Source organism: Gymnoscopelus braueri, assembly GCF_963280865.1.
Source record: "Gymnoscopelus braueri genome assembly, chromosome: 18".
Classification (NCBI taxonomy): Eukaryota; Metazoa; Chordata; class Actinopteri; order Myctophiformes; family Myctophidae; genus Gymnoscopelus; species Gymnoscopelus braueri.
Window position 1 is genome coordinate 37862135 of NC_137618.1, and position 15766 is coordinate 37877900.

Here is a 15766-nt window from a genome sequence, read left to right on the forward strand (position 1 = left end):
CGCTATCGACATGACCTTCTGTGCGCCCAAGAACCCCCCCCCCATTCCCTTAGGAATTTAGTACAGGAGCGCTTGAAAGGAGAAATGGTTCTGAAGTGACTCAAAGGCCACTTTTTCTCTCCAAAGCCTATAGATGTAGAACTTTCAGGTTATATTGTTAGTCCTTACATTTATTCTGGGACTTACTTTCTCAGTCTCTCTCTCTCATTCTCTCTCTCTCTGTTGAATAAAAGTTCACGGTCACCATGACATGTCTTTCTCTTGGCTTTGTCTAAAGGATGACTTATATACTTATCTTATAGTTGACCCAAAATACCCGGCGCACAAGCTCACAACATGGGGGCTTTGTAGATCTGTGTGTGACACGTATACCAAGTATAAATCAGACATAACCTTAACCTGTGGGGCTTAAGTTCAGAAGCATCCTCCATAAACTGTCTCTAAGACACACAGTGTGTAAGATATTTCATAAAAGCAATTATGAGGGAGGTCAGGAGGGAGGCTGGTAGGAATTGGGTGTATTTTTGTTTGACCTTGTTATTTCTTTGTTTTGTTTGTTTCCCATTCCTTCCCTTGGGTACATAATAGTTTTTGTACTGCATTTGTACTGTTATTAAGATTTTATAAAAATATATGGGACATGAACACGGTTCTCAAGAGGGCCTCTTGGAATATAAAGGGTTGTGGCCATGTGATTAAGAGGGAAAAAAAATCTGTCATTTAATGAAAAAATAGAAAGTTTCAGTTGCACCGTTGCAGGAAACCCATTTATCTGGCATTGAACATACCAAATTGAAGAGGAACTGGGTTGAACAGGTTGACTTCTCCTCGTACAGCTCAAACAAAAGGGCCCCGGCAATTCTCATTAATAAAAATATTCCATTCATTCTCGAACAAGAAAAGGACCCAAGAGGGTAGATTTATCCTTATAATGGGTAACATACTCAAATCTTTGCTTCTGGGGGTCTCTGGAACAAAATATTTTAATTTTGAGTAAAAATGTTCGATTTAAAAAGTATATATTCAAAGATTTGCACACATTTTCATGATTTAAAAAAAATAGCAGATCTACAAGCTCATAGCGCTGCACTCGGTGCCGCGCTATGAGCTTGTATATCTGCTACTTTGGCTATTTTAATAGCCAAAGTATAAGATAATGGTTAAAGTGGTTTAAAATCTAAAATGACAGATGCTTTCCCGGCCTTAACAGGTTTAATCCATGTCTCATACTCTCTGTCTCTGTCTCTCTCTCTCTCTCTCTCTCTCTCTCACAGCTACATCTCAGAGGCCCACCTTGGCAGCTAGAGAGGAGTAGAGCTCGTCACCATGACCGCGCCCTCGCGGGACTCCGCCCCCTCGTCTGTGGCCGGCCTGCACCTGCTCGTCCTCGTCCTCCTCCCCTCCGCGCTTTCCCAGAACACCCCGTCGTCGCTGCCCGCCGCCCCGACCCCGCCCCCCTCGCTGCTGGCGGCGGACCCCTCCCTGTCACGACCCGAGTGCGCCAAGAGAGAGCACCCCAAGGTGTCCGTCCAAGGTGAGAACGTCACCTCCTCTATAGGTTGCCCTAGCGTGTCTGATATCTGGCATAGAGGGGGGGGGGTTCAAAATCTCCGGAGGAAAAATTCCGTACTGCTGACGGCTTATTGGTTGAAACAGTAACAGTATTTCATCTTTAACTCTTGAGAGCGTAAAATTAAACCAAATGGACCCTTACGGGTCCATTTGGTTTCATTTTACGCTCTCAAGAGTTAAATTATTGTTAAACGTCTGCATTACTTAAAGAATTGTTATTTTGATCAACGTTGGCCTGTTATCTCTCCTATGGTACCAACATCAATACAGCATGGAATTGTGGACAAAATATTCGATGTTTTGGGTCTGAGAGGCTAAATCTCATCAAACGGTGGTCCGTCCAGGCTCAAATGCCGAATAAATAATGGACCTTGTTACGAAAAGGGTTGAAAACCACTGTACTAAGACACAGAACCTGTGTTCGGGTAGGAACCACATGCTCGTTGACAAGAGGTATATTGGCTGAAGCTCAAAGTGCAATATCTCCTGTTCCCGAGTCAATGTTCCGTCTCATAGCTCAGCAGTAGAAATGTCAGCCCTTGTGCGGTGAGGCCAGCGTTTGAATGCCATGTAGAACATATATCTTATGGATTGCAGCTTTAACTTTGAGAGTGGAAATGGACCCATAAGGAAGCATCCACTTTGTGTGGTATTCGTAGACCAAAGGTCCTGTCAAGTTGCCGATGCATAACGTTACACAGGAACCCCTAAGAAAGCTCCTTTGTACACATATTCAAACCTGCTTGGGTATGCATAGTTCTTTTAACAGACTTTTCTTTTCAAAGGGTTGTGGTCCGGTTGATATGGTAATACGCGCGCAGGTGTTGTTACTGCCATGTTTGAACATTTCGTGCAGCGCTGGAAGGAAGACGGGAGACGTCTCCTGTGTGTCTCGTAAGGGACGGCTCCCTGTATAGACAAGCCTTACATCCTGCCTGCCTTTTCATATCACTGCATGTCTGAGATGCTGTGTACTGATGTACACAGCTGGGATGGACTCAAATATGCTGTATGCACACACACACACACACACACACACACACACACACACACACACACACACACACACACACACACACACACACACACACACACACACACACACACACACACACACACACACACACACACACATGAAATCTTCATGTTGTGGCCTAACCCCATTTGTCAAATGAATCAATCTTTTTGCAAAACCTTAAACCCTATACCTATACTTATTTGACCGGGTTCCCCCCAGGGGGCCAGGGCTCTATACTAGGTGTGTGTGTGTGTGTGTGTGTGTGTGTGTGTGTGTGTGTGTGTGTGTGTGTGTGTGTGTGTGTGTGTGTGTGTGTGTGTGTGTGTGTGTGTGTGTGTGTGTGTGTGTGTGTGTGTGTGTGTGTGTGTGTGTGTGTGTGACGTGTGTGTGTGTGTGTGTGTGTGTGTGTGTGTTTGTTATTTCCCTCTACACCAAATCTATTTGCAGAATCTATTTGTGGATCGGCTATTTTCACCGAATGTTCTCCCCCAGAATAGGGATGCTTTAGGTTTCATGAGGTTAAAACGGTCAATAAGCAGATTTTGGACTGTGATGCACTGTGGTGTTGCAAAGTGTGTAAACACGGGCGACAAAAGTGAAACACATCTACAACATTGTTTACACACAACAACGCAAAATAGTTTAGACTTGTTTCTAATGATGTGATGGAACCAAATGGACAGAATATAAGCTCAGCTCAGAGTGCACAGGTGCCATATAGATGCATTGAATGTTGATACCGACAATGGATGGAAACACTCTAGGAGGCAGAGGAGGAAGAGATTTTCTTTTTCAGGATTTTTAGTTTTGAGTGTGAGCAGCAGGCAGTGTAACCTGTCTTATGTTATGGTTTGGGACAATTCAGATTGAACTGTGGTGTCCAGATACTCCAGTTGGTTCACCAACAACCAGCAATTCACTAGTAAGAGACCACACCTCTGCTTAAGTTTAACAATGTATTGAAACGTAATGAGATGAATGTGGAACGGGATGAGGAACCCCAAGGTCAGGGCGAGACTCAGGGTGGGGGTGTAGTCTCAGGAGCTGACGGCCATCGATGCTCTACTCGGGGAGCGGTCGGTCGTCTCTGCTCCGTCACTGTCCCCTGGATTCCTAGAGAAATTGAGGCGGAAGGAAGAAGAGCGAGAATCGAGGAGGACGGAGGAGGTTGGGGCGGAAGGAGGACGACAAACTTGAAGGCAATGAATTGCAGAAATAGCCGATCGACAAGCTCAGTACTCACAAACCATGTTTTGTCTGTCGTGAAGCAGAATAAATAAGTTGATTGAAAGATCGCAGGTGTATTTATACTGTGGTGATTGCAACAAGGATTGGCTGTGGTGAGTGGAGGCAAGTGTCGTGGATACGGGTGATTGCGAATGGGGAGTGGCTAATGAGTGAAGGCAGGTGTGGTAGATAGGGAAGCGATTGAGAACGGGGAGTGGCCGTGATAAGCAGAGGGTGGTCTCTACTCCTGAACATACGGTACGTTGAACACAACTACATTAAATAAATGTTAGCCTTCCAACATACTGTACGGCCCTTCTCTCAACCCAGTAGAAGAGTTTTGGTGGGTGGAAGGTCTATGGTGGGAATATCTCTTCCAGGAGACAACGTTGCATAGTAAATAGAATGAGGTTCTCATCTCCTTTGATTTAGTGGTTGCACAATGTTTTTGAGTTTTACAGTAATGTGCCTATTGGGCTTACTGTATTTGTATGCAAGTGCTGAATATACAGATATTCAATACTGTATTGCTGGCAGTACTTACAGTTATATATTATTCACCATACTAAGTTGTGATTACAGGCCCTGGGCGCTGTGTTCTCAATGTTTTGAAGTAGCGTCTAATGAATGCTCAGTATAGTGGTTATGTATTGTTTGTATGACCTGAAAGCATTGTTTGATTTTTTTTTAGCACAAATGGATTTGAGGCGATCGTTTGATTGTGCCAGAAGAGTCAGGGGTTTTGTGAATGTATGTTTGAAGATTTGTTATGTATTGAAAGTTTTGAGAAAATGGGTAGATAATGTGTCTTAATAGCGATTATGAAAAACTCTAATATCATGCTGTGTGACCCAGACAGGTCAAGAAGAAGCAAAAATAATGACGTAGGGAAAGATGTCGATAGACAGAGAACATTGTGCGCAGTAGACAACGCTAATCGCTATCCTATCGAGTCTGTTCATCTGTGGCACAAGCTAACAAACAACATGCCATGAAATGGGACAGGATTGTTTGAACCTGCAGGGAGTCACTGATACAGTAGATATGGTGGGATGAAGGGTAAACACACACAGAATTGATGTGTATTTATGACTTGTTTTTGTTCCTTTTTAACCCCTTAAGACCTGAGGCCGATTCTACAAAATGTATTCTAAATCCAAATGTTTTTTTTTTAAACGTATGTTTCTATATCAGTGATTCTCAAACTTTTTCATGTCAAGGACCCCAAAATGATATGTATTTGGCCTCCGACCCCCATCTCAAATTATTTTGTTCCAGGGACCTCCCAGAAGCAAAGATTTGAGTTACAAATGTTCGCTTAAAAATATATATATTCAAAGATTTGCACACATGTTCACGATTTTTCATAAATAGCAGATCTACAAGCTTGTAGCGCGGCACTCGGTGCCGCGCTATGAGCTTGTAGATCTGCTATTTTTTAATAGCTAAAGTGTAAATGAGCTTGTAGATCTAAAGTGTAAAATAATGCTTTTTAGCTCAAATCTAAAAATTACACAGATGCGTTCCCGGTCTTAATGGGTTAAAAACAAAATATTTTACCTGTGGTGAAGATTGAAGGGAAAGAAAAATGGAAAGAAAAAGTGGGAATCAGAAAGAAAGAAACGCCTAAATTGAAGTGGTAGCCGACAGTGGTTTTGTCTGATTGGAAATAACAGCCAAACCCCCTTCCGAAAATATATTATAGACATTTCCTCCGGTTCTTCATGCTGTCTTGTTTTGTTTTTTATTACAGTAAAGTATTGCTTTCCGACACTCTTCCCCTCTCTGTCCTGTGGCCGTGTATTACAGTAGGCTTATAATACACCTGGGTTTCAGCCGGAGGAAATGCATCACAAAGATATATACTGCGAGACGGGCTCTTTTCATCATTGTGGAATCGCAAACCTGTAATATAAACACAATTGCTAATATTGTCAGGGGCGCTGCAGAATCATGTGTGGAGAAAACAGAATGCATCGTCGTATGATTTTTAACGTTCACACGTGCACAAGCAGTGGTGGAAAAAGTACTCAAATGTATTGTAGTATCAATACTGCAATGTAGAAGTACTCTGTTACAAGTAAAAGTCCGGAATGCAAAATATACTTGAGTAAACGTACAAAAGTATTGGCTTCAAAATGGACTTAAAGTACCACAAGTAGAAAGTACTCATTATGCAGAATGTCCCAAGTTTTCAAATGTTTAAAACATATTTTGAAAATAGCCGATCTACAAGCTCACAATGCGTCGCATCGCGACGCATTGTGCGCTTGTAGATCGGCTATTTTCAAATGGCCGAAATGTATATAGGGCTGAATTGTGTAATATCGGTTTTGTAATAATAATCAAAATCTACAAAGTAACTAGTAACTAAAGTTTTCAAATAATTGTAGTGGAGTAAAAATAGAAGTAAAAGTACAGAAATGTGGAAATACTCCAGTAAAGTGAAAATACCTCAAAACTGTACTTAAGTACAGTACTTGAGTAAATATACTTTAGTTACTTTACACCACCGTGCACAAGCCAGGTATAGAAACAGCCAACTTTCTGTCTCAAAGTCATGTGCGTATAATCACCTATGCGCTGGGGGGGGGGGGGGGGGTTCTCTACCTCTCCATTCACCCGTCCTGGCCCTCAGCTGGGTCCCCAGATGTCCAGATTAGTCGGAACCTCTGTCGGTGCCTCACTTCAAAGGGCACCGCCACTTGAGAATGGCTCTCACGGTCGGGGGAGGAGGCCGAGGAGGAGGTGCATGCACGGCTGGCCCGTCAAAAGGGCCTGTGCACGGGGTCCTTTTTATGCGGAGGCAGCCATATAGAAAGGCCGGGCACAATGAAGGTGTCAGCGAGAACCTGAAGATTAGCCTCCGTGATTGATGAGCGTTTTATAGCAGTTTGTTGAAGCGCTGCCCCTCGCTCACCTGGAGCAGGGCAGAGGGGCCGGGCCCGTGGGGATTGAAAGATGGTGTTGTGATGCTGATGATGGTGTGCTGTGTGTGTGTGTGTGTGTGTGTGTGTGTGTGTGTGTGTGTGTGTGTGTGTGTGTGTGTGTGTGTGTGCGTGTGTTGTGAGCTGCTCTGTGCATTTCCATGCTTGCGCGCGTGTGTGTGCGTGCGTGCGTGAATGTTCCATTCATGTATTGAATTGAAGTGGTGCATGTGCATGATGCATGTCAGGGTTTGGCTTTTAATCCTGCCAATGTGTGTCAGTGTGAGTATAGAGCCTCCAGGATCAGAGGCGGTACAGCATCCTCTGCATTTTAAGCTGTTCCGGTTACACCCTGGGATACTTTGATTGAACCAGGGCGACGTTTGGGGTCCCAGGGGATGGTGGCAACTGCCACCCCTAGCGTTCGCATTTAACCTCAAATTCAGTTATTTCATGCATATTTTCATGTTATTTCATCTCAATCCACACCCATCCAACTACATGTGACATGTGACACACATGTTATAGACAAGTTTTCGTGTTTGCAAATTAACCCATTAACACATCGACCGCCAGAGGTTAATCTCATAATGTACTCACCAGTGCCAAGGTGTTTTTGTTGTTTTTTTGTTTTTTTCATGTCGCCATAGATCTTGTTAAAATCCTTAAGATTGAGCTCTACACGGTCTGTTTACATCCGCGAGATCTCCCTGTATCTCCCAGTGAAGATCGCGTGTCAAACGGGGTATCCATGTTGTAGTTAGAGCGGATTACGTTAAACAGTGAAATGCGAGGAGAAAAAACTACAGGAAGAGAATTGAGTTTCAGTTTCGTCTGTAGAATGGGAGCGGGCGTGATCGTCAAAACCGGATCCCAAATAATTCTATTTCCGGTCATCAAACCGGAAACGGAAGTGGATAAAAAAAATTCCGAAAGTGCACCCGGACCGCGCATGCGCGAAAAGACCGCAGCCCGTAGGGCTACGGTCTCGGCGCTTAACAGTTGGATTTAACGGACCGTAGGACTACGTTCTTGGCGGTTAATGTGTTAAGACCTGGGACGCATCTGTGTAATTTTTTTATTTGAGCTAAAAAGCATTATTTTACACTTTGGATATTCAAAAATAGCAGATATACAAGCTCTGAGTGCCGCGCTACAAGCTTGTATATCTGCTATTTTTTTTAATCGAGGAAATTTGTGCAAATCTTTGAATGTATATATTCTTTAAAGTGAACATTTGTTACTCAAATCTTTGCTTCTGGGGGGTCCCTGGAACAAAACATTTTGAGATGGGGGTCGGCGGCCAAACACATTTTGGGGGTCCTTGACATGAAAAAGTTTGAGAACCACTGATATAGAAACATACGTTTTAAAGAAAACTGAAGACATTAGTAAGAATCAGCCTCAGGTCTTAATGGGTTAATCACTTTCAACCCCATTTTGGCATGTAGCATTTTTTATAGCAAAAATAGCTGATCTACAAGCTCACATACTGCTGTCAGTTCAGACTGCGATAGTTATTGTGCACCGCTGTCTTTAAAGCTCTTCAGCCTCCACGTCATCCCCACGCACTATGTTATCCAGATTTACAGTATGTCGGTTACGTATTTAGATGTATGCTGTCCACTGATGCTATGTACGTTATTTACTGTAGATAGTATGTTATTTTAGACAGTTGCTAGGTTTCATGTGTACCTGCTATCCTTACTTTGTAGCACCTCATTGATTCTTGGCAGTTACGTGACTGCTTACCCAGACCCATAGAGAGAGAGAGTTATGACACGCTTTGATCTCGCCGCAAAGCGGGCCGCTATGGACTATAGTTCCAAACATTGGAACTATAACAATTTTTTTAAATTCTTTGACATTTTTGGAAATGTTTTTTTATGTTCGCCTGTAATGACATGCTCAAAGTTTTGTGCCAGGGCAGGCAGGGACCCCATAAGAGAATAGCATTGTTGTTACATTCGATTTAGCACAGAATTCTACAACCGTCTATCCAGTATATACTGTAGGTGGGGAGGATGAAACCTCTGATCTGAATAGTCATGCTTATACACTATATTTAACCCATTAAGACCTGAAGCCGATTCTAAAAATGTTTTCTAAATCCCAACAGTATTCTGAAAAAAACATACGTTTCTATATGAGTGGTTCTCAAACTTTTTCATGTCAAGGACCCCCAAAAATATATGTATTTGGCCGCCGACCCCCATCTCAAAATGGGTTGTTCCAGGAACCCCCCAGAAGCAAAGAATAGAGTTAAAAATGTTTGCTTTAAACAATATATATTGCACACATTTTCACAATTTTTCAAAAATTGCAGATCTACAAGCTCGTAGCACGGCACTCGGTGCCGCGCTACGAGCTTGTAGATCTGCTATTTTTGAATAGCCAAAGTGTAAAATAATGCTTTTTAGCTCAAATGAAAAAGTGACACAGATGCGTTCCAGGTCTTAATGGGTTACTATAATCTGTTCCTCATTTTCGTGGGAACCCCTCGGAACCCTCTGACGGTCCCCTGGGAGTCCCCCGGACCGCACGTTGAAAACCGCTGACATAACAGGCCGAGAGACACACTTTTTATCAGTGACATGCTCCCGAGGTATGGTGGAGTGGTCGTGTTGTGTCGTCAACAACACTGATACACATCGCCTCCAGATGAAGCGAGGATGTGGGGGAGATAAACTGGGTACTTTACGGCGCGGTAGAATCAAAGCTCTCCATCAGCCGGACTCCATCTGCACCTCACCGTGATGATGGCCCCCGCAGCCCTCCACACCTACTCACATCTCTGTCTGCTCCATCACACCCCGCAGACACAGCTGGGTGTGTGTGTGTGTGTGTGTTTGTATTACTATACTCGTGGGGACCAAACATTCTCATAAGTATAGTAGAATTTGAGGAATAGACTTGTTGCTGTTTTATGGTTGAATTCTTTTTTAGAGATACGTTTACAATTAGAAAAAGATTCAGGTTGGGGTTAAGTTTAGGATTAGACCTTTAGAGGTTAGGTTTAAGGGGTTGGGGTTAGATTTTCCCCTATTTTATACGTAGTTGTGCGGCGATGTGAAACACCGGAAAATAGCATATCTACAAGCTCACAACGTGTCGCAGTAGATCTGCTATTTTCCGGCTTTAGACTTGCGGTTAAAAATGCCCCCCAAAAAAAACGAAGTCAATGATAAAATCGGCTTCCTGAGATGTTGAAGTCCTCGCAAGTGTAGTAATACAAACGTGTGTGTGTGTGTGTGTGTGTGTGTGTGTGTGTGTGTGTGTGTGTGTGTGTGTGTGTGTGTGTGTGTGTGTGTGTGTGTGTGTGTGTGTGTGTGTGTGTGTGTGTGTGTGTGTGTGTGTGTGTGTGTGTGTGTGTGTGTGTGTGTGTGTGTGTGTGTGTCCGTGTCCGTGTCCGTGCCAAAAGCAGTATGATTTGCCCATGGTGCTCCAGACACCACAGAGATGAAATATGAGTTCAGAGGCACGCGAACCCACACATCCACAGCCATGCACCACCCTGCAGCCAACATACGATCGAGGAGGACGATATTGGCTCTCCAACACAACACCGTGGGTCTGCTGATAACAGCTTGGAACAGAGGTGGCGACGGGGTTGTTGTTGTTGTTCTCTCGGTATGGCGTCCTGCCTTTTTGTTTGGTTACATAAGAAATATGATGAAAAGGCGTGTGTGTGTGGGTGAAAAGTGGGTTTTATGGACCTCAGCAGATTGGTGAGTTTAAACGGAGAGGATCTACAGTATGTTTAGACTGGCAGCTTAAATCAGATTTTTTTGGCCTATCCAGATTGGAATCGGATTCGTTTTCCAGATTTGAACCGCATTCCAAGGTCTTATGAAATATGATTCAAATCAGATTTCTAAAGATGCGTCTCAGTCTGGAGACAGCCTGAGTTACGGTATACTTCGTCATACCACGGCGTCTCTCGCCGGAAATTGCAGCCGACCTGCAAGCTCACGTTGAGCCTGCAGATCGGCAATTTTCGGTGAGTGACACGATCATACAATAGAGTATAAGTTAAGCATCACGCCTACGTTGTTGTTACGTTGTCACCACGGCAACCAATATACGGTAGAGTGATGAATACGCAAAAACGATCGAATAACTTATCGCAAATAAAATAACAGTGTGGACAGTCACTCCTAAACATCAGATTTGAGAAAGGTTGCCGAAAAGGTAACGCCCCCCCCTCCCTCCCTCGAAACGAGCCACCTCCACATCACCTCCACGAGGTAACAGGCACCTTCCTCCCAGACAGACATGTGTACAGAAGAAGTGACGGATAGCAACGAGACACTTTCACTCAGGTTTCTCTATCTCTATTTAAACAGAGAGCTGGGCTCGGTTTTTGTCTCCCCCCCCCCCCCCCCGGCGGGTGAGACGGATCTGAAGGTGCGGGTCACCTTCACCCAAAGCTCAGATGGCTGTCATGGGTCCATGCCTGAAGTGAGACGAGTGAGCACAGTATCTGCTGTCATCATTAAAAGCCCAACCAGATGCCAGATTTAGGGGCCGATTGCCGATACATGTCGATACGATGTCGTAAAAAAAAAAAGGTCTGGCTCTAGTCCAATGGTTCTCAAACTTTTGCATTTCAAGGTCTCCCCTTAACTCAGACAGTGTACAAATGGAACTAAAGTGGACCCTAACGGGTCCATTTGGTTCCATTTGTACGCGGTCTGAGTTACATACTTATAAGGGTCAATTTAGACCCCCCGAAAGGAACCCAAAGAGTCCCTGAAATCCACTTTGAGAACCACTGCTCTAGTCGTCTTCATCGTCCCCTCCATCTTTCTCAAGTCCTCTCTTTAGACTTTCACACCAGCTACTCCTACCCCCCCCCCCCCCCTCTCTCTCTCTCTTCTCATCTCCCTGGCCTCTCTTCCTCCCTCCCTCCCTCCCTCCCTCCAAATCCTTCTCCTCTTCTTCATTCCCTTTTGCTATCACTTTCTCTCTCACGGCTCATCTGCCTCCCTTCCATCACTCCTCCTCCCCTTCACTCTCTTTTGTTCCCTCTGCGGTATAGTCAGAGGGAATGCATTGTGCCCCGCTCCTCTATCACGGCGTCTGGGTAATGGCGCTGTCGTTTAGCCTCGCCGCACCGGGCTGTCTGAAGTGAGGCTCTCTGAGGCGCGTGAAAAGTGATGTTCCTTTGAGGCGGCGATAACACTTTGACTGGAAAGGAAAGTGGAGGAAGAACCTCTGTTTCTGCCTCTACTCTCTCTCTCTCTCTCTCTCTCTCTCTCTCTCTCTCTCTCTCTCTCTCTCTCTCTCTACTCTCTCTCTCTCTCTCTCTCTCTCCTTATATCGGTCTCACTCTCTGTCTGTGTGTCTTGCTCTCTTCTCCTCTCTCTCATTATTTTTCTCACTTTCTCTATCTCTTCCTTTCTCACTCTCTCTCTCTCTCTCTTTCTCTCCCTGTCTGTGTCTGGCTGTCCTTTCATTATGACAATGAGGCTAATTGGGCTGTGCTATCAGAGCCGTGCTGTGTGTGTGCGCAGCTATCAGTCAGTCAGTCGGTTGAATGGCGCTCCATCACGTTGTTTAGCATGCCTCTGGGGCGCGCCTCTTAGCCACTGATGGCCTGTCAGTATATCAGATTCATAGTCCAGGGGAAAGGCAAGGGGAACAGAAAATAGGTCCCCCGCTTCAGCCTCTATTGCCACTTTATTTGAATAAAGGAGAGGCACCAAGGCAAATTACTTGGCTTTGCCATCTCCACACTCACTATCTAATTTGCTGCGATGTTATCACTTGGCCCGAAGGCAAAGCTGCCGAGAACACGGACCAGAATGTATGTTTATTCCTAAAAAAATATGTTGTGAAACAAAACCACTTCCGGCCATATGAACGCAAAATGAACAGTCTGCACCAGGAAATGCCTGGTGGAGCTCATAAAGAGAGTGGAAAGTATGTCTCGTCCACCAACATTGTTCTTGTAGAAGCACTTTTGTTATTATTGGTGAAAAATGTATAAAGATTACTATTTCCATTTGTCCAAAGCAAACATGGACCGTCACCACATTAAGACATGCCCACAAGCAGCCGGCTTGCACAGAGCAGAACACCACATTGTGATTTGTGGGGCTTCCTTCACAAACATCACACGTAGTAACTTACAAGATCAAGATCAAGCCTCGGGGGAGGCCACACTGTTATTATACTGCCTTGTTTTCTTTCGTTTGTTCTTTCTTTCTTTCTTTCTTTCTTTCTATCTTTCGCTGTCTCTTTATTCTCCCCAGCCGTCCTCTCTCCCTCCCTGTCCCTTTTTCAGCAAACACCATAAATCTATGTCTGTTTGGACCGTCCTGGAACTTTAAACTCACTCTAACTTTCTCTGCATACATCCAGACATGCATTGGCACAGCCACACACACACACACACGCACACGCACACGCACACGCACACACGCACACACGCACACACACACACACACGCACACGATCAAAGGAACACAGGTGTGCTCCACACCACCCAGAGCACAGCAGCCCCCTGGCAAATTGTCAGAGGCCGAGTATGTTGCTACGCTGGCGGTTTTGTGAGAGACAGTCAGACATTCTTTTCTGGACGCTGACTGGGAGCCTATTACCCTCTTGGCCCCCCCCAGCATCTCCCCTCCTGTGTCTGCCCAGTACTACTACACTTTATCCCCGGGCCCTTTTTTCTCTGTACTGACCCTGACCCGAAGACTCCTTCATCAGTAGTGAAAGGGACGGATGGGATGGGCGTGGTGGTGGGGGGATGCAGGGATGGAGCCAGAGAGATGTGCTTCACTGAGGCAGCACGGCACAGCCTCCTCTCTCTCTCCTCTATCACCATCTGCAGCACAGCCCCGTGCAGCCAGAAACCGTAATTCAAGTCAAAATGCTGGGACAGCGGAAGAGAGAGACAGAAGGGTGCGCAGCAAAATCCTCAGCGTTAATTTGACCACGTGAACCCTAGCATCCCTATATTGTGGGGTGAACGCTCAGTGACAAATACAGATCTAGAAGCTCACAAAGCGACACGACGTGAGGCGTGATGTTGTAGATCGGCTATTTTGGGGGAAGGAATCATACAACCCATCTAACCCCTGCTCACTTTGCTAGGGTTGGATGGCTCAGGGTTGAGGACAGAGTACGGCAACTTGCCTTGGGCCTGGTCTACAAGATTCGACACAACATTGGGATCCCCCTGTATTTGTCAAAATACTTCCAAAACGTAAATGAAGTCCACGATCATAGCACCAGAGATAGCTCCACTGATCATGTTCAACCCAGATTTGGCACAAACAAGGGAATGAACTCATGCTATACAACAAAAATGTGGAATTCCCTACCCAAAGGAGTAAAGGAGTGTAAAACCCTACTCACTTTCAAAACTGCCCTAAAGAATCACCTTCAGGAGGCTGCAATTCCAAACTGGCCCCTGTAGAAGTCCTAACCTACCCCCCCTCCCCCTCCCCTCCTCCTAAAACTGTCTATTGTACATATTTCTTGTTTTTCATAACAGTGACCTGTAAGCTGATTGTATGATGTTCTGCATAGTAGTGTATATTTGTATGTCTTCTTAAATGTCATCATGATTTGAGTGCACGGGGATCTCATTTTAAATAAGCCAAGTGCTTTTATGAGCGATCCAGTTTAGAGGACCTTGTATTGTGATTTGTACTTCCATGTACTGTTACCATGTCTTTCTAAATAAAGTATTCAATCAATCAAGAGATTTGGTGTATAGACTCTACACCGAATCTCTTCACCACAAAATAGCTGTTTTCCCTCTACACTGTAGGAGGCATAAAGAGGGAGAAAGGAGGGGGGCTTGTATAGTCCCCTGGGTAATACCTGTAGGGTTTAAGTGGTTAACTCTAAGAGTGTAAAGTGGTGACCCGTCTGTGTTAAATGAACACAGAGGATTCTTGCTGTGTGCTGGGTTTTTAGAGGCAGGGAAAGTGAGAGATATGAAGACTAAACAGAAGATATTCAAAGGAATGTGGGCCAGATAAGAGGCAGCCCTGATAAGATCCAGGTTGCTGTGGGGAGAGGGCTGAGGTTACGGGGGAGAGGTTACGGAAATCTGGGAAACCTAGCCAATACGGAGCCACCTAATCTATTTCAGCACATGCCTATGTGGCTATTAGTGGCCTATATAGTGTGAATCTTATGTTACATGCAGATTTAATCGTATTACCCTGATATTAAGTTCCTCTATATTAACCCATTAAGACCTGAGGGCGATTCTTAGCAAATGTCTTCCAAATCCCAACAGTTTTCGGAAAAACGTATGTTTCTATATCAGTGGTTCTCAAACTTTTTCATGGCAAGGACCCCCAAAATAATATGAATTTGGCCACGAACCCCCATCTCAAAATAATTTGTTCCAGGGACCCCCAGAAGCAAAGATTCGAGTTAAACATTTTCGCTTTAAAAGAATATAAACATATTAATTTGCACACATTTTCTCGATTTTTCAAAAATAGCAGATCTACAAGCTCGTAGCGCGGCACTCGGTGCCGCGCTATGAGCTTGTATATCTGCTATTTTTGAACAGCCAAAGATTAAAATAATGCTTTTTAGCTCAAATAAAAAAATGACACAGATGCGTCCCAGGTCTTAATGGGTAAAGTTCCTCTATATTAATCGAAATAGATCGATTGCGTGATAATTGCACTGTTCCCAGTGTGCAAAATTGCCTGACATGCAGCGTTGCGTGTTCATGATGTGGTCCACTAATCCATTTTGTAAACACAGGTCCGTCTGACCTCGCTCGCCAGGTCACTCCACCTCTCAGCGTTATCGCTCTTGTAAACGAGTGTAATCCTAAGTGCCGAGATGCTACGTACCTGTGTATCATCAGCTGTGGAGGAATGCTGCTAACTTGATGGACAGCTAACTTCAGCACAATATGTGTCATTCATAGCTCATTAAACAGCGACGCTCTTCAGGGGTGGAAATCAACAAGTTGCACAATTATCATGCTAATTACAAAAGGCTGTGTTGATTTTTATTTTTCTATTACTAGGCAGGA

The 15766-nt window shown here is 44.5% G+C and overlaps 1 protein-coding gene across 2 annotated transcripts in view; it reads left to right on the plus strand.

The window, feature by feature from the left end:
• Nucleotides 1-15766, plus strand: part of sema5ba (sema domain, seven thrombospondin repeats (type 1 and type 1-like), transmembrane domain (TM) and short cytoplasmic domain, (semaphorin) 5Ba) — a 227406-nt gene that overhangs the window by 79622 nt on the left and 132018 nt on the right. For both annotated transcript variants that reach the window (XM_080456598.1, XM_080456599.1), the window contains exon 3: nt 1275-1534. In XM_080456598.1, the coding sequence (XP_080312724.1) occupies nt 1327-1534 (208 nt within the window). In that variant the 5' untranslated portion in view covers nt 1275-1326. The remainder of the gene's footprint in view (nt 1-1274; nt 1535-15766) is intronic.